Source organism: Poecilia latipinna, unplaced genomic scaffold, assembly GCF_001443285.1.
Source record: "Poecilia latipinna isolate Pla-1442-1.1 unplaced genomic scaffold, P_latipinna-1.0 Scaffold1252, whole genome shotgun sequence".
In the NCBI taxonomy this organism is placed as follows: Eukaryota; Metazoa; Chordata; class Actinopteri; order Cyprinodontiformes; family Poeciliidae; genus Poecilia; species Poecilia latipinna.
Window position 1 is genome coordinate 10,916 of NW_015113868.1, and position 18,870 is coordinate 29,785.

Sequence of the window (18,870 nt, forward strand, 5' to 3'; positions counted from 1 at the left end):
TCAGCACTGATGAGAACATTTCAATTTGGACCCAAAAATAAAGAAGTGAGAAAAAAAGAAAACATGTTTACAGATTGGTCACCACTTCCAGGTGAATCAAGGTGCAGCTTTCTGTCTCCAACATGGAATGATGCTAACGCTCGGGAATGTCCTGGGAAACCTGGAGCTTTATTCCCACCTGATCTGGATTGTTTGAACCGGATTGAACTCAGCAGCAGCAAAGTGATGCTTTAGTTGGTTTTCTAGGTGCTTTAACAGGAAGTTGCATAATAATGAAACAGGAAGTGGAGCAGGAAACGAGGAAGCGTCTTGACGGCCGATTGGCTGCTGAGAATCTAATCTACGCTCTCAGCTGTTTGCTGCCGATTGGCTGGAGGATCTGCTCCAGGCACGAGCAGCCCTCTCATTGGCTAATGAAGGGTCAGCTGCAGCTGTGATTGGCTGATAGGAGGCGGGGGGGGAGGGAGGGGGGGGGTTAAATCATGAGGTCTGAATCTCAGTCTACAGTGTGACATTAGCTGGTGGGCGGGGTCAATCAGTCAGGTGGTGAGGGGGCGGGGCTCCGCCTAGCCTGCAATCTCCGTTGCTGTGGTAACAAGCTTCTGGCCATCCCAGACGGTCTTGAACTGCTCCGGAACAGGAAGCTCCGTCTGGAGGACAGGAAGGACAAACCAGTTCAACCAAACTAAGCAACAGCTTTTATTTTGATGTTTCCAGCAGGAAGTGTTCATGCAGCATAGCTGTTAGCAACAAGAGCAGGTCAGAGGTCATTTACGTTTGTTTTGTTCTGAAATGATTCAAAGCAGCGTTCAGGTGACAATACATTCATGTAGTCATTATTATGAAGCTGAAGCTAGCATGAGCTGGTTGCTAAGAGACGATAGCATCCCATAATAATCCAGTAATTTCACTGGCTAATAATCAGGTTCATCCTTTCACAATAAGACAAGCAGCCAGGAGATTCATTATAGATAAAAAACTGAAACTCAAGTATCGAACACGAGTCCAGGTCAAAGGTCAAGTCAAGTCTGAAGTCTATTTGAAGCTTGATAATCTGCTCTAATCAATCAATCAGACTTCTGACTTCCTGTTAGCTTCATAAACATTTCAGCTAAATTCAGATCAGGTTTCTGGTCTGACCGGATCAACAGTTCCAGACCCGACTGAAACCAGAACTGAACCGAAACGGGTCCAAACATGGTCGACTGTCTGCAGTTGGATTCTCCAGGTAAGACACTGACTGCTCAGAGGTAATCCGCCTGACCCCGTTTTTTTGAGGAGACTGTGTTGGACCAGAACCGGTTCTGAGTTACTCACAAACTCTCCGTCCTTGTTGGGAACCAGGATGTTCATCTCGGAGCTCTTGGCGCTGATGACCTCACAGCTCAGCGAGTCTTTGCTCAGGTAAACATGGCAACCGTCCGTCTTGTTGATGGAGATGGTCGGGATTTTCCCCATGACCTGCAGAGAGACGGGTCTGTCAGCAGCTGGAACCAGGACCGGGTCCAGAACCAGGACTGAAACCAGGACCGGATCCAGGAGACATACGCACCTGGACCTTGACGTCTCTGCAGTTGATGACCTCCACGATGCCGACGACGTCGTCGAACACCAGACCCATCTTCTTACAGCTGTCTGAGGATCAGCAGCGCTTTATTACATCACAGTTTAAATCTGAAAATATGGCTTTAACTTTTAAATCTGCTGGAGCTTCATCGGCCAATCGGCATCCTGAATCACTGCCCAGTGCTCTGATTGGTCAGCTGATCAGATATTTTTATTTTTTAGGAAAACCTGAAGCAAAAGTTTCCTCATTTAAACAGTTTCACAATTTAATAAGCTTCTGATATACAAATACAATTAAAATATGAAGTTATGGAATCTCAGATTTTTATTTAAACAGTTTGTTCAGCTCCGTTTTATGGTCAATGATTCAATGAGTGATTTCTAAAAACGGCCAGCAGGAGGAGCTGTTTCCTCACTGGCAACACAGGAAATAAACCAGGAACGTAAAAATCTGATTTTTAATCACGAATGATTGTGGACCTAAAGGTTCTGACCCGGTTCTGAGCCCTTACCGATGGTGATGGAGTTGATTTTGCCTTTGACCTGCAGCGTGCTCTGGTTGCACTTGTAGGCGTAGACCACCTGCTTCAGCTCCGTGTTGCTGATCACCAGGCCCTGGGCCCCCTCCTGGTTCTCCTGCAGAATCAGAACCAGAACCAGCGAGTCACAGTGCTCACAGCTCCAGATGCACAGAGCCACCAGAACCACTCACTCACCACTTTCCACTTCTTTCCCTCCAGCTCCAGAACTGGCGGCAGCGTGCGGGTCGGTGCGGCGGACCCGGCGGGTCGGGGCGTGGCCGAGGAGAACGGTTTGGGTCCGGTACGGACCGGGGCCGCCTGGCCCGCCTGGCCCCTCAGCGCCGGGTTCTTGTGGGTTTTCTGGTCGTCACTGACGTGCTTCAGGCCTGACAGGGTTAAAAATCAGAGTGAAGCTGCTGCAGCAGAACCGAACAGAACCTCAACAGAACCTCAGCAATGGAAAATATTAGAGATTTAAACCTTAAATTTAATAATATTGATATTATTACCATATTCTCTGGACTTTAAGGCACCTAAAAGCCTTAAATTTTTTCAAAAATCAGCAGTGTGCCTTATGTGTGCACTGACGGGCGTAAAGCGTAAAGTTCGGACGGCAGCAGCGATGAACCAATCAGGGATTGTTGTCCGAGTTCTGCAGCATAGCCTCGGTAAAAACCAGATCGGTTTTTCCACGCATCACCGTCCCTGTTCATCTGCGACTCCATGCGCGCCCGTCTCACTGCTACTGTGGAAAAGGAAGTGAAGCAAACTAATTCGGAGTTTGCCGTCATTCCGGGAGGATTAACAAAAGAACTCCCACCGCTGGACATCGGTGTAAACAGGCCGTTCAAACAGAAGTTGGGAGCGGCGTGGGAGCGATGGACGACAGACTGAACACAGTTTACTGAGACGGGAGGCGGCGCCGGGCGAGTTACGCCTCCAATGGATGGAGGATGCCTGGGCTGATGCATCGGCCTTAACTGAGCTTCACTAAAGCCGCATCGCTGCTGAACAGCCACCTGGAAACGAGTCCGACTCCGATGATGAGAGGGAACCTGGCATGTTTGATGGAAAACATGCTGCTCAATTCAGATAAGAAGAGGACGACTTTGGATTTGTGGAATTAGAATAAAAAATAACCTGAGTGTATTGTTACACAGTCGAATAAAGTTAAACTAAACTTACTGTTTGCTTTCCGTTACCTTTTTTTTGCTGACCGTATGTTTTAGCATGCGCCTTATAATCCGGAAAATACGGTAAATGAAAATTATTTATTTTCCTTTTTATTAAACATTTTTCTGTGAAAAATATAAAGAACTGAATTTCTCAAATACAAAAGACATTTATAAAAATACATCTTTATATAAATTTCTTGTATTTTTGGTCGATTAACCTCTGACCTCTGGTGATGTCGGATCCCTGGTTGATGGCGGCGAACAGAGCGTTCCTGCTGGTGGCGCCGCCGCCGCTGCCGCCTCCTGGAGCGCTGCTCAGCTCCTCGGGTGGAGGGGGGGGGCCCGGCGGGGGCGGGGGGCCGCCGGCCGGCGCGCTGGGCGGAGCCACAGAGGCCGCGGCGACCGGACCCTGAGGACGGCGAGACAAGATGGACGTCAGCGACAAATAAAGGGATGGAATTGGTCCGGTTCCGGTCCAGGTCCGGTCCGGTTACTCACAGTCTTGCTCCAGCTCAGGCCGGTGGTGTGGTGCTGCTTGATGTAGTTCTGCAGCTCGGTCCAGATGGAGACGTAGGCCTTCACCCAGTCCACATGCGTCTTGTCTCTGCAGGGACAGGAAGGGACAGGAGACATGAGGAACCCACTTCCTGTCTGGACAGGAAACAGGAGGCAGCTGTACTGACTTCTCCTTGTAGTCCTTGAGGACCCGGTTGGTGTAGAACATGGCGGCGTCCTGCATCTCCTTAACGTACGGACCGGGCTTCGGAGCCTGATGGAACCAGAACCGTTAGTTTCTACCAGACGCCAACGGTCGCTAAGCAACAGCACCACACATTCTCTCCAAACGAACCAGCAGTGAACTATGAACACGAACCAATTCAGAATCACACACACAGTCGGGGTGTTACCATGGCAACCCATCCAAGGGCGGGAACGCTCTCGCTGACAGCAGACAGGTGGTTGAAGAGCGGAGAGGTCCGGTTCTGCTCCCGGAACGCCTGGACCTGCTGGATCGCCTTGGAGACGGGCTGCAGGAGCGCCGTCAGAACCGACTGGGGGGCAGAGGGAGGATGACATCATCAGTAAGACGGTGACATCATCGGTAACATCAGAGCAGCAGCAGATTCCCCTCTTGGTTCTGGTTTGACCTCTGATCTCATCCAGAGGTTCTGCTGCTCAGACAGAACCGGGCCGACACCAGGAGCCAATCAGAACCTCTGTTTTGTTTACATGCAGGAATAAACTTGTTTTATTGAGTCTAAAATGACCCGGCTTGGTTTAAATGGACCGCTGTGGTACCGGGCCAGATAGATGGTTCTGATCAACCAGCTGCAGAGGTTTGGATCCGACTGAACCGGGTCAGAAACACCAACTGTCTGCTGCTATCAGAACCAAACCGGGTTGGGTCGGTTCTTTACTCACGTCTGAGGGCTTCTGGGAGGAGGAAGCGGTGGCGAGGAGCTGCCTCTGGCTGGAGAACGCCTGCTTCATCATGTCCGCCTGAGGAGGAGCACAGAGCAGGGTTACCATGGCAACGCCGTCTCCACGGCGACGCCCCGCCTGTGGGGGGGGTCAGTGACCTACGTGTTTCTGGACGTCTCCTCCGATCTGCTGGCTCAGGGCGACGTACTGCGCCACCGGACCGCTGATGATGTCATCATACGCCTCCACGAACGCCGCCACGGCTAGGAGGGAACAGACAGGGTTCTGATCCAGACCGGTCCTGACCCAAACTGGTTATGAACCAAACCAGTTCTGATCTGGACCTGTCTGACCCAGAACCCAGAACAGAACTGGTTCTAACTGGACCTGTGAATTCTTTTGTTTTGTAGAACCTTTAGGAGAACCAGAACCGGTCAAGCCCGGCTTACCTCCCCCAGCAGAACCTGCGGCGCCGCCCGCCGGGCCCGACACGGCCTCCAGCCGGCCCACCGCCACCTCCAGCCGCTGCACCAGACTCGCCAGCTCCGCTGCCATTCCTGCAGGAGACAGGAAACAGGAAGTGACACGACTGCAGCGGTTCTGATCCAGAAGGAGTTGGTCCACCCAGATCCAGCGGGCCGGGTTCTGCTCCTCCAGAATGGGTTTGGGTCAGCAGCTCGTTAGCGGCCCGCTGAGCTCTTAACGAGCTGTAGCTCATTAAAGGATCAGAAAACTTTCCACAACAACCAGGCGGTTCTGCAGGTACCGCAGATCGGGTCGGTTCTGATTGGGCTATTGGTTCTGCAGAGCTCACACCCAGAACCAGCCGGCCACACCAAGGGTGTTCAAAGTGAGGGTCGGGGGCCGTTAGCGGCCACAGATCAAATAAATCAGGACAAAAATACTAATCAACTTAAAATCTACTAAAATATTAGACGAAATAAACATTTCTTGTGTTGCCACGGTAACCAAGACTACATGTAACCACTGATTGTTACACTCTACAGGAAGTGTTGGCAGATGAAGACCTCCCACTTCCTGTTTTTACTAGAAAAAATATGAAATATTCTGAAATATTTTGTCTGTTTTCTTCAATCGAGACCAAAATAAAACTGGATGATTTAATTTAATGAGGAAAAAACATTTCAAGTTTTGGATCTATGATCCCGTTCCTACAAAAACAAATATGTTTAAAATCATTCATGTTTAAATTATCGTCATGTAAGAAAAAAAAAATAAAAAATTTTGTAATGTGATTTTGGAAAAGTATTTTTCATATGACAAAATGTTTGTACACCCAGAATCCAGCTGATTTCTCCTGGTTCCTTTTCTGCATTTTAACCAAATTTATCATCAAATTTGTTTAGATTTGTTTAAATTTAACTCAGACTGCTGCAGGCCTGAACTCGTTTCTCCCTGAACTTCAGATGAAAGTTTCCAGAAAAGCGACAGACGGGAAATCCCAGCTGAAGCTGCAGGAAGCCGGTCGGACCGGCGGTTCTGAGGAGAAACGGGTCAGAACTAGGAATAAACTGGAGTTTCCCGGGAATTTACAAAAACTCGACTTTATGAACTCAGAATCCCAAAGAAGAGAGAACCTGAGAAGAACTGGAGGAAAACCGGATGCCTCTCTGGTTCTGATCCGATTCTGATCCGGAACCCATTAATGAGGCTCTGTGTCACTTTGGACCTTCATGAGGAAACCAGTTAAACGTTAACCGGAGGCAACACCTTCAGGCAGGGTGGGGCTCCCAGGTGACTGACTCACCTGCAGGGGGCGGGGCTTCAGGGGACAGACAGGAAGTAAACTGAGGAAAACTGAGGAGCCAATCAGAAGCCAGCAGGCAGGTCTGGTTCTGAACTTTCGGATCAGAAGTGTTGCCAATAGAGCTGAAACAGGAAGTTGCTGAATAACTGGGAATTAAACCACAGAAACCCTTGGAAAACTCAATTTGGTCCAAAATCAGAAAAACTGCGGTTCTGATCCACTTCAGCAAAACCGAGTCGACCCAACAGAACCGCATCCTGGCTGACCTGCAGAGAAATCCTGAAGGTGTCAAAGTTCCTGCAGGATTCACTTCCCGTCAACCCGGACAGCTTCTGCAGAACCCAAAAGGTTCCGGTTCCATCCCAGCAGAATCAGCCTGGAACCTTTTGGGTTCTGGTTTGGCCTGTGCGGGGTTTGACCGGCGGAGGGGGACAGACAGAAAGCAGGGCGCGTCCCGCTCTGCAGCCTTCATTCCAGGCTGAAAGGTGTTCCGGCCGCGGAAGGATACACACCCAGCCGCCCGCAGCGCGCAGCCTTCACCTGGACACAGGTGGGCCACAAATGACGTCCAGGCTGCTGACGTTGTTAATGAGATTTACCAGCCAGGCTAAAGCTAAGCTAGCAGCGCCGGGCATGTTGAGTTCACATCTGCGTCCCGTTAGATGTAGACCCGGCTAACCGACCCGCTACCTTCAGACACAGAACCAGTACCACCGGCCAGAACTGAATCAACAGTTCCGTTGGTCCTGTGCAGGAAGCCGCTTCAGAACCGAGGAACCACCTGCAGGGGTTACCAAACCATCCAGAACACCGTCTGAAAACAGAGCCGCTGCAGCGGGAGGGGGGCAATTAAACGGGTTAACTAAACGGGTCAGAACAGCTTATTTAACCCGACTGGTTCTGTTGGGAGCATTGAAATGGGTCAGCTGACTGCGGCAGAACCGAGCCGGTTTGATTATCTGGACGGAATAAACACCGTTAATCTGTTTTCCGGGTCGCTCCCTCCCTGAAGTTCCTGATTTCTCCGTCTGTCTCCTCTCCGTCCCACCAGCCGCTCCCAGTTCCGCTTTGTTCCCCTCACCAGTAAACGCAGTGAAACCAGTGACATGCGTTCCGGTTCGGCCTACCTGCTAACTGGGTCTAGCAGTGATTTGGTCCGTGTTCTGTCGCAGGGTGTGCAGACTGCAGAGCAGACAGAGCTTCGGTGGGTTTCTTCCTGGATGAAGTGAATTTACCCGGCTGGCACCGCGGCGTGTTTCCGCCCCTCTCAGCCTGATTCCTTTCCCATATAAGGAGCGCGGAGGCAGAGGGCAGCGGCGCTCTGACGCCCAGAAACCACCGCTTTTCTTACTCTCATCATGGCTGCAGCATGCACCGTCATGACAGCAGGAAGCAGAAACTAAACATGCTTCTATCTGCACGCTGCAGTTAGCGCCACTCTGCAGTCAGAGGCGCACAGAGCTGCACATGTGCACCAAATCGGATGCAAAGCAGAACTCTGCTCTTATGTAGGACAGAAACATACCTTGCAGTGAAGCTGCAGGAGCAGAAGGTGGATGAGGTGAAGAAGAGGATGGAGGGGCGGGTTGTTCGCAGAGCAGGCCTAAACAAACCCCCAAACCAGCAGGGGGCGCCCCGTAAATGACAACAGATCAAAAATGTTATTTGTGTTATTGAGAATATTTTGAAACAATGCTGGACACTGCAAACTAAAATGTTACCAGCACTTACAGCATTAATGGAAACTTTAGCTCCACTAACGCTAAAAGGCTATGCTAACATGGTACTTAAAGGAAGCTAATGATAAACTGTCACGCTTATCACCAGCCACGATTAGACCAGTGACTCAGTCTATGTTAAAGTTCTTGCTATCACCTATCAGTGAAGTTGCGCTTTAGGAACTAATTCTTTGGATCAGTCGTTTCACTCGTGGTTTCAGTTTTTTTGTTGTTGATTTTGCTTTAAGATTTATTTATGGGAAGTTAAGTGTGCTAAATGTTTTCAATGTTGGCTAAGCCACTAAATGAAATACTAGCTCCGCCGTTAGCGCATTAGCAGAAGTGTACCCACCACTGTTAATACAGTTTCAGCCAAGATAAATTAAAATATTTTATACAGAATTTAAATTTAAGACTTAAAGGAAATATAAGTTCATTTTATAAAACTGTAAAGAATAATTGATGGATTTCCTACCAAAGTGCTCTGATGCTTTGTGTTTGTGCTCAGTTTGTTTACAGTTAGCTCAGCTAATTAAACGTCCAATGCTGCCAGTGGGGATCGGGCCCCAAGTCTAATTCTGCTGCAGGCCTCAGAACACTTTGGGTCGGCCCTGGTTGTTGGGATGAACCGGAACTATTCCCAGGTCAAAGATCATCAGCTTGTACGACCAACATCAACAAAACTGATGCTTTCTCATAAAACCAGAAAACAGCAAGTTGTCTAATGACAGGAAATGACCTCAATCTACTTCCTCCTTAAACGAACTGGGACATTTCTGTCTGCTTCAGTTTCAGGAGGAAACCATAACAGCTCTTAGAAGGTCACATCCAAACACCAGCCATTATAGACGTCATCATCACCATCATCATCATCATCATCATCATCATCATCATCATCAATGAAGCAGCAAAGAGGAGCTGAGGTTAATGGGCTGAGAAAAGTCAATGACAGGATAAACTTCAGCTGAGCCGTCTGAATGAGACGATCACCGTGGCAACAGCAGATGGATGATGTTCGGTTCCCATACAGAAAATAAAATCCTTTTGAATGATTATTTTTATCACAAAACTAATAGAATCAAAAAAATCAGGACTGATGGAAATAAAGTCATGTAAAGAGTAAATATGTAGTCTGTACAAATACTGATTATTCACTTATATTACAAAAGATAATCTGTGAAACAATAAGGTAAGAAGAAATCAGTACTTTATAAATGTAATAGACTGTTTTCTGAGGAGCTACAAAGAGCCAGGAGAGGATGGCAGTTCACCACTGGACCTCCAGGGGGCAGCAGACTCCGTAGGAGCCAAAGGGCCAGCGGCAGCGGACGCATCATGCTGGGTTTGCCATCCTAACCATCGTACTTTGGTTAAGTTATCCTAACTCCTTCCAGTTTCTCCAATGCTCTTCCTTCACACTGAGACGTTTTCAACAGACAGCAGAGAAAAGTCAATACAGAAGCAGCAGATCCAGAACCACACAAAGAAGCGACCCACTAACTCAGATACAACCTGATTGTTCTTTAAAAACTGCACAGAAACAAACAAAACCGGAAAACAGCAGAAAGAGCAGAGCTGGTCATTAAATATGACAGACGGGTTTGTAAAACACCCTTTAGTGAAACAGTGGACCAAATACCTGCATACGGTATGATACCAGAGAACATTTCAGGAAATAACAGGAGAAAACCAGGCGAATATCGTGACAGAAATGATCTGCAATAAATAGACACTTAAGTCTACATCATTAATGGTCTGCTTTGGTTTACTTATTAACTCACAATAATCACAATCCAAGCAGCTCTTTATACGGTGCAGAGGTGGATAGAAGTCACATGGGTATCTTTTAAACAAAAGATTACTTCTGAGTAGGCATGCTGCACTGTACTTTTTACTTTCACTTTAATAATGTCATTATTAAGTGTTGCTAACTGCTAGCACTTTCACTGAATGAAAAACAATGTTCAACCAAAACATGTATCAGACAAACATCTAGTTTATGGCAAAGTGAAACCTCTTGTTTCTACACAATCTTTGGGCTACCTGGAGGTCAAGTGTAAGCAGTAGATATTACTTCTTATTAGTACTTATTATTAGTACTTCGCATTTGTTTCATGAGTTTTACGTCGACTAAAAATACATATAAGTTTTTTTTTTTCATTTTAGGATTTTCACCAAACTTGATATTTTGGTCAAAATAATTTTGGTTTTTGGTTTAAATACTAAACCAGATCTTATGAACAGTTACTCGGTCCTTAATTCTTTTACAGTCGAGTCATTTTTTGATAACTTCTTTTACTCACCTGGATAAAAATGCATTGAATTAGCGCTACTCTTACTTTAGTACAACCACTGGTGGATCCCCGTCTATTCGTCGATTTTTTCTGTTTAACATGACTCCTAATTACTCGTGAAAAAAATCGTCTATTCAATAATTATTTTAGATTTTTGGACAACACGTCTACAACGGTCAAAAGAAAATGTCGCTCGGGAAGCTGAAACACGAAAGCCCAATGCTAGCTGACACGCTATTGGCTGGCGTTAGAAAAACCATCCAATCCAGGAGAGACATGTACTTTCGTTGGCTCTGATTGGCTGAACCCGTTATCGTGGAGTTAAGAGCACTATGGGCATTAGCTAAGCTTCTGCTAAGACGGTTTCCACCGTGTATTAACATATAAGGCTATATTTAGTGTTTTAACTATTAAAATACGGAGTTATAAGCATTTTTAGAGGAAGTCTAAACTATTTATGGGTATTTGTGGTCCATAATTTCCTTGTATGTCACTGTTTTAATGTTGTCCACACTGGTACTGCGATTCATTGTGCAGTCATTTTCGGATGTTCTCCAGAGAACCATCACAACTTTAGCTCCTGTCTTCTGCTAACAACCAGAACCTGTTTAAACCAGTGACTGAAGAACAAACCCAGCAAGACAAAGATCTACAAAGAAAAATCAGTCAATTTTTTTTCTACAATAAACTTTTAAAACATTTTATTTAGATTTACAGATGATCCAGTTTCATTAGGTTTGACCACAGATAGACGGGAAGACGATTCCTCATTAAACATTAGAAAAACAACCAGTGCCTCCCTGTTCTGGCTTCACAGTGAAATCTGCAGAGCTGAGGTCCTACAGGTAACAGGAGCTGAAAATCAAGAGGACAGATGGATGAGTAGAAGCAACATGGTGTCGCTCTGCGTTTCTTCCCCCGGCCAGGAAACAACCAGGCTGCTTCATGGTGGTTCTGGTTGAGCAGATCAGAGGAAACCTTCTCATCAATCTCCTGCTTCACATCTGAATCTATAATTTCCTCTTTTGATTTTTAGAAAAGCAACATTCAGTTTTCACATATTTTCTCAAAACTATTTAAATTCCTCAGCTTTAGAAGTTATGAGCTTTTCAGGACAAAGTATAATCGAGCAAAATAAATAAGAAAACATTCAATTAAAAGCTCATCATCCAGATAAAAATCAGGGTTCTGGTGACGACCTGTCTAAGCAGGAAGACTACAGATTAAAATCCCATCCTGTTTCCCCTTTAATAGGAAAGTAAAAGCTTTTATTGAAATAAAACCGAAGCTAAAATGAGGCACACAGTCGGAGAAGCTTTCAGTTTTTCTCCCATGTGAGCTTCCTGTCTGCAGCGACCAGCTTTGAATCCAACCCACCGGCTGATTTCAAAGCAACACCAGAGACAGAACGGGGTCAAAGTTCATCAGCAGCATCTCAGAGGAGGGGCTCAGTCAGCGCCTTAACAGGCTGCTCTCCAGTGTGCGACAGGATTTCAGAATAAAAGCCCACTCGGACCGTCCGGTGGGTCAACAACACAGGAAACACGCAGACATGCAGCAGAACCTCCGGCCCGGTCCAATCCGGCCCGGCAGTCCTCATGCAGGGATCTGGACCGGCTTTGGGTCGGTAGCTCTGGTTTGGTGGCAGTGTTTGGTTGCGGTGTGAGCGCGCCCAGCCGGCACGTCGCTGAAGCAGGAAGTGATGCGTCCATCAGTAGACATCGTCTCACAGTGAGTACCCAGCGGCCCAGAACCCATGAGAACCCGGTTCTGGCTAGACCCGGCGCTATAGCAGCTCCTCGCGGGGCTTCTTGGTCCTTGGGGGCCCCTGGCCGTTGTTCAGGGAGCCGTTCTGGGGCCGCAGCAGGTGGCCGCGCTCCTGGCCCTCGTCGCTGTCCAGGTCCGAGTCCGAGTGCATGAGGGCCGAGGAGGCGGGGCCGGGGGCCGGCTTCAGGCGCGCTGCAGGGTGGCACAGGGGTCAGAGGTCAGATCATGCATTCTGTAGGACTGCAGCTAACGATTAATGCAGCAAACAATTAATCTATTGATTAATCAGATAAAAAAATGATAAATTTCTGCAGGCTGCTTCTGATGACCGAGTGTTAGAGCCAGGCTTAGAAAAAACATAATTATGAGAATAAAATCATAATATTACCAGAATAAAGTCATCAGATTAGAATAAATTGTTATTTAAACTCCAACACAAAAAATAAAAATGAGGAATGTTGAACATTTTGTGAAGTTCCACTTTGTTTTTGGTTTTACAGATTAGGAATTATTTAATCTTTTAACACATCAGCATCAAATTATGAGCAGCAGGAATTTGAAACAAATGAGAAACATTTTATTTATTATGTAGAAATAATCAGACGGATCTCTCGCTCTCATTAAAATAATTTATCTGGTTATTTTACAACTTTGTTCTGTTAATATTATGACTTTATTCTCGTAATTTAAATAAAAATGTCTTAGACTGGCTCTAATGCTCATATATTATACAGCAGGGGTCACCAACTCCAGTCCTGAGGGCCATCCTGTACTTTTAGATTCACCTCTGCTCAAACACACCTGGATCAAATAAACTGCTCATTTCCAGCCTATTGCAGAGAGGAATGAGTGCTGGTGAGGGAATTCAGACATTCTGGAGCAGGATGGCAGCCCTGGGGGAGTTGGTGACCCTGTTATACACAATTCTAGAAATACATGAAAAATGCAAATAAACAGATAAATCAATTAATTTTTCAAGGAAGAAAATCTAAATTTTCTTCCTCAAAGTCAATAACAACAATCCTTTAGTGATCGATTGTGTGTGTGTGTGTGTGCGGTTGTGTGTGTGCGTGTGTGTGTGGTTGTGTGTGTGTGTGTGTGTGTGTGTGTGTGTGTGCGTGTGTGTGTGTGGTTGTGTGTGTGTTTGTGTGTTTGAGTGTGTGTGCGCGGTTGTGTGTGTGTGTGTGTGTGTGTGTGTGTGTGTGTGTGTGTGTGTGTGTGTGTGTGCTGGCCCTACTGATTCTGGGCAGCTGCAGCTCCATCACTTCCTGCTCTTCACCTTCCAGAATTTTATATCGACTTTTACTGCGGCGAACTTTACTTCTTCGTCTTCCAAGACACAAAACATCATCACCATCATCACCATCATCATCAGCATCATCAGCTGGCGGCCAATCAACAACCACCAGGATCTGAACTCACCTGTTGCAGCAACACACCACCGACCAGATCAGCGTTGCCACGGCAACCACAATCAGAAAGGACACTATGGTCACATACAGAACGCTCCACTCTGGAAAGAAAACACGTTACAGTTTAAAGACAGGATCATTGTCGTCGTCGTCCTCTTCCTCCTCCTCTTCATCATACCACAGTTGCTCTCCGCCTCTCCCAGCTCGGCTCTCAGGAAGTTCTCCATCCAGAACGGCCGGCAGACGCACTTCCTGGTGAACGAGTCGCACTCTCCGTGTCCGGAGCAGTTCAGCTGGCACACTGAGGAAGAGAAGGGAGGTGAGGAAGAGTCTCAGCATCAGTCCGGCCTTGCGGCTCCCCCTGCTGGTCCCGGTCGGCGCTGCGACTCACCGACCGTGTCTACGCGCTGCGCCTTGAAGATCAGGAAGTCGTTCTTCTGTTTGCGTAGTTTGCTGCGTAGGCTGAGCGTGACACTGCGTCCGGACAGCGGGGGGCGCCCCGGACCGCCCGACACCAGGAACACCAGCCGGGTGCTGAGGAAGAGGAGAACGTCTCAGCTTCATCACAGACAAACGGCCGGAGGCCGACGGGACGGGGGCGTGGCCCACCTGTGCTCGTCGAAGGCGCCGATCTCCCTGACGATGATGTCACCGTCCAGGACGCCGAGCAGGACGCCGACCTGACGCAGCAGCAGGTCCCGCTGCCGCTGGGACACCTGGGATACTGAGACCTCCAGGACCAGCTCGACCAGGTCCCGCTGCCAAGGGTCTGACAGGGACAGAGGTCAGGCAGGGGTCAAGGAGAGGTCAGGAGAAGGTCACAGAAAGGAATCGGATCAGTGGGTCGTCAGGTAGGTCTGACTTTAATTGATTTATTGATGAACTGAAGATGTGGGAAATCTGGACTTTGTCGTTGTGTAGTGATGTCATCGCGCCATGGCGGCCATATTGTTTTACAGCTTCTATTTATATGGACTTTATTTCAGGTTGCCTACGATGGAATATTAAAGCCTTGCTGGGATATTTTATTTTTAAATTATGAGAAAAAAGTCTGAATTGAATAAAAAGATAAAATCAGAATCAGAATTCCTTTTAATGAAGAAAGTTGAGCAGCTGGTGAAGTTTTACTTTTTATCCGTTTTTCAGATAAGAAAATTCTTCATCTTTTAACAAATTAGTTTGAAAGTTTGATTCATAAAAACATGAACTGAGATGCTCACAGCAGATTTATGACTTTCTGAAAGCTTTTCTCAGTTTTAGACATTTTTTTAAATTGCATATTTATTCTGCTAATATTACTTTATTCTCTCTATTAAACTGCAGCGCCGCCTCAGAGGACGGATGATTGAAATAAAAATATTTACTGTAACTGGAGTTTATTTGGAAGCCATAAAGCCTCGCCCTGGTTGTGATTGGTTCTGGTCGGGTTTCCTACCGGGTCGGACCTCCACGGTTCCCCGGTCTGAGCTGCTCTGTCCTTTGCTGTCGGTCACCTGCAGCGTGAAGCTGTACTTCCCCTCCACCAGGTTCCCCAGGAACAGCACAGCCTGGTGGTCGGAGTTGTTCAGGACATCCTGGAAGACAAAACCACCAGCATGAGGATCCGGAGCCAGAACCAGAACCTGGACCCAGTGAGGTGGTGCAGAACATCTCACCCCCGCCGCCGGGCTGCTGTCGTCTCGGCTCCACAGGAAACTCAGGCCGCCTTTATCATCCGAGGAGCGAGACCCGTCCAGGGCGGCGGTTCTGACGGGCAGGGAGACTGGCGGGCTGGACAGGACCCGGGCCACAGGAGGCTGGTCCTTTTCTGGAGGGACGACAGGGACAGACACTCACTGCAGGCCTCCTGATTGGCTGCGAGACACTGCAGGCCTCCTGATTGGCTGCGAGACGCTGCAGGCCTCCTGATTGGCTGCGAGACCCACTCCAGAACGGCCCACTGACCTTCTCTGACGATGACCTTCACCGTGTCGCTGCTCTCCAGCTTCCTGTCATCCGCCACCATCAGCGTGAAATGGTACTCCCCGACCTCCAGGCCCGTTACCGTGGCAACAGCTTTGTCTGCGTTGTTGATCTTCACGCCGTCCGGACCGCTGGAGGAGCAGAAAGTGTCCAGAAAGGAGTCCGTTTTTAAATCAGCCCGAGTCCAGTGAACCTCCAGAACCAGAACCAGAACCAGAACCGACCTGGTCTTGGTCCAGTGGTACGTGGCGATCTTCTGGTCGTCACTGCTCTTACTGCCGTCCAGCGTGGTTTCATCCACCGGCAGTGTCAGCTCCTTCTCCGGCCCGGCGTCCGCCACCGGAGGCTGGTTGTTCTCTGCAGCATTATTAGAACCCAGCAGAACCACCAGAACCAGTTTAAAATGTCTTGTTTTTCTTCCTTTGACCAAATGTTTAAGAACTGAAGAGCGTGAATACTTTCTGCTGTGTTTATTGGCAGACAGACCAACAGGAAGGTCCTGGATCTAATCGGACCATGAAACATACTGAGACGGTTCTGACCCGGTTGCACGATGACGATGACCTTGGACGTGTCTTGCTGTCCTGCCAAGTCCGTCACCGTCAGCTGGAAGGTGTAGTCTCCCTCCTGCATGGCCGACAGCTGCAGGATCGGCGTCCGCACGCCCTGGAAACCACGGGACACGGTGAGGCCAGCGCTCCGGGACCGACCCGGACCGACCCGGCGGCGCTGCAGAACCTCACCTGCATCTCCACCACCTTGTCCTTGCTCTCTGGGCTCAGCGACCACTCGTAGCTCAGGTTGTCGTGGTCGTCCGTGCTCTGGTTGCCGTATAGCGTGATGGAGTTCCTCGGCAGCTGGATGGCCTGGAGAGAGACACACAGCCCGTTGGGACTGGTACCGCCTGGGCCCGGTTCTACGGCCCGATTCTACAGTGCACTGTTGGGGCCAAAATTAAGACTGCGTTCACCCAGTAGTGGCTGCTGCATTGTTCCAGAAGGTTTTATCCAAAGCTAGCTCCTGATCTGATTAATGATAGACCAACAGCAGTAATTCAGAGGGAGAAGACCAGCTAACATTAACTTGGAGAGGCTAACAACTAGCTAGGTTGGTCATCCACTGAGTTGCCTTTTCCTCTACTACCCATTAGCATGGATAGGCTAATGTTAGCATTAGACAGGTTGGGGTTTAAACTGGATAGGCTAGTGCTAAGCTATCCAATGCTAGTTGTTGTATAGGCAGAAGAAGTTGAATTGCCTACTTCTTCTGTTCATTAGCACAGATAGCATTAGCTAGCATTAGCATTGGACAAGTTGGTGTTTAAATTGGATAGGCTACTGCAAGGCTATCCACAGCTAACATTAGCCTTGGAAAGGCTAACATCTAGCATGCCTTGGCGGGTCACCCATGACTTGTACTAATTCTTTCAATTAACAATTGGCTAAGGTGCAATTCCACCTAATATTTGAACTTTCACAAATTAAATAGAGATTTCACAAATTACCAACTAGGTTTTAAATATTCTGCTTTTAACGTCGCCTAATGTTGTCCATGTTTGCAACATCTGAGCACTGAAGTTTTTAACCTAGAGCTAATTAAAGGGCAGTATAGCATTAGATGCTTTAGCCATCTAATACAGCATGTTTACACTTAGCGTCGCTTTGGATTACAGTAAACAAAAATACAACCCATCTGAAGCATGGTGCCTACAGATACTCCATGCTAACCATTTATCTTGATTTTTTGGTTGATCAAGTTTTTCTACATCAGCCTAGACACGCTAGTTGTTAGCCTATCCAATGCTAACACAAGCCTACCCAGTGTTGATGGTAGTTTTTCAAATGTATTGTTATTAATGTTAGCCTATCCAATGCTAATGCTAACTGAACTAATGGTAACACCAGCATATCTAATGCTAATGCTAGCCTATCCATAATAATGGACAGCAGAGGAAGTAGGATGACCAGCCTAACCATGCTAATCATTAGCCTCTCCAAAGCTAACGCTAGCTAGTATTCTCCTGCTCAGTTAGTGATGCCAGCCGATCATTAATCAGGTCAGTAGCTAGCATCAGAGCAGAAGTAGCATCCTGGGAACAAAGAAGTACCCCCCGCTGGGTGGAGAATAGTCAAAATTTTGGCACTATTGGCGCGCCGTACAGTCCAGAGCCAACAGGAAGGAGGTTTCTGACCTGGTTTGGGCCGGCGTTGGCTACAGGCTTGTAGTCCTTGGCTTTGTTGACAGAGAGGGTAGCCTGGGTCGAGTCCGTGGCGCCGTCCGAGTCCGTGACGGTCAGACTGGAGGAGGAATGAGGAGGAAAACTCATTCACATTGTTTTACTCAGAGAAAAGTTCTGGCTGGCAGCTTTAACCTCCCTAGACCCGGTCTGTGTTTGGACCAGAACCTCAGCAGAACCAGCCGGGTTCCTCCAACCCCACCTGAACGTGTAGTTCCCAGGAACCAGGTTGGTGAGGGTGAGGATGGGTGTGTCGGCAGAGACCTTCTCCTCCCTCAAGGGACCTTTGACCTCCTCCCAATGCCAGGTCACGACCTTGTCGTCGTCGGTGCTCTCTGCGCAGAGGAAGAGGAGGAGGAGGAAGGTTTGGGTCAGCACTATGGCGGCTGGCAGCGTTTGTGTTGAGTAAAAACCACTCACGGCTGCCGTCGATCACCGTGGAGCTGATCGGCAGGGAGATCTCCTGGTCCTTGGGGGAAACCGTGGCAACCGGGGGTTTGTTTACGCGTGGCTCTGCCAAGTGGAAAATGAGACATTAAGTGGATCACTGAGCAGAACCAGAATCAGTCAAACACATCATGGGATGTTCATTCATGTGATCTGATCTGCTCATTTATCAACTGTGCTGTCCAAAGCGTGGCATGCGGGCTGTTTGTGGCCCTTTACATGATTTTGTTCGGCCCAAGACCAAATAAAAAAGGTAATAATTTGGCCAACAAAACAGAAAACAACTGATGACCAAAAAAAGTGGAAATTAGTTTTTCTTTTAATAAGGCAGGTTGTAGTTCTGTTTGTGTTAATGAACCCTAACCCTTTCATAAACATTTACTTTATTGATGAGCAGATAAGAAAAAAAACTTTTAATGAAAAAGTATCTTTTCAATTAATAAATATAAATTGTCATATTATATAAATGTGTGTATCTTCTGCTCCTCACTCACTTCTTTTACCGGCCAAGTCTGAACAGAACCTGAACAGAACCTGAACAGAACCTGAACAGAACCTGAACACAACCTGAACAAAACCTGA

At 47.6% G+C, this 18,870-nt stretch overlaps 2 protein-coding genes across 4 annotated transcripts in view; both read right to left on the minus strand.

Moving 5' to 3' along the window:
- Positions 1–247: 247 nt before the first annotated feature.
- cap1 (CAP, adenylate cyclase-associated protein 1 (yeast)) lies at positions 248–10,568 on the minus strand. 3 transcript variants are annotated; one of them, XM_015054443.1, is made up of 13 exons: positions 10,474–10,568; positions 5,134–5,241; positions 4,847–4,947; positions 4,685–4,762; positions 4,171–4,314; positions 3,946–4,031; positions 3,761–3,866; positions 3,488–3,671; positions 2,283–2,473; positions 2,079–2,202; positions 1,553–1,635; positions 1,318–1,461; positions 248–650 (listed from the first exon to the last, which is right to left on the minus strand). In XM_015054443.1, the coding sequence occupies exons 1-13, from the start codon at positions 10,487–10,489 to the stop codon at positions 567–569; spliced, it is 1,449 nt and encodes a 482-aa protein (XP_014909929.1). In that variant the 5' UTR covers positions 10,490–10,568; the 3' UTR covers positions 248–566. The 3 variants fall into 3 exon arrangements, with proteins under 3 accessions (XP_014909929.1, XP_014909930.1, XP_014909931.1); XM_015054444.1 differs by lacking the exon at positions 10,474–10,568 and adding an exon at positions 7,580–7,720; XM_015054445.1 differs by lacking the exon at positions 10,474–10,568 and adding an exon at positions 6,453–6,543.
- A 580-nt stretch (positions 10,569–11,148) lies between these two features.
- The window catches only part of kiaa0319l (KIAA0319-like ortholog), a 25,313-nt gene continuing 17,591 nt past the window's right edge, over positions 11,149–18,870 (minus strand). Inside the window, exons 11-25 of the mRNA XM_015054441.1 lie at positions 18,262–18,354; positions 18,044–18,176; positions 17,797–17,902; positions 16,349–16,471; positions 16,148–16,271; positions 15,830–15,962; positions 15,588–15,736; positions 15,299–15,450; positions 15,079–15,217; positions 14,253–14,412; positions 14,035–14,177; positions 13,822–13,944; positions 13,654–13,744; positions 13,469–13,560; positions 11,149–12,423 (exon numbers count right to left, since the gene is read on the minus strand). Of these exons, the coding sequence (XP_014909927.1) occupies positions 12,251–12,423; positions 13,469–13,560; positions 13,654–13,744; positions 13,822–13,944; positions 14,035–14,177; positions 14,253–14,412; positions 15,079–15,217; positions 15,299–15,450; positions 15,588–15,736; positions 15,830–15,962; positions 16,148–16,271; positions 16,349–16,471; positions 17,797–17,902; positions 18,044–18,176; positions 18,262–18,354 (1,934 nt within the window). The 3' untranslated portion in view covers positions 11,149–12,250. The remainder of the gene's footprint in view (positions 12,424–13,468; positions 13,561–13,653; positions 13,745–13,821; positions 13,945–14,034; positions 14,178–14,252; positions 14,413–15,078; positions 15,218–15,298; positions 15,451–15,587; positions 15,737–15,829; positions 15,963–16,147; positions 16,272–16,348; positions 16,472–17,796; positions 17,903–18,043; positions 18,177–18,261; positions 18,355–18,870) is intronic.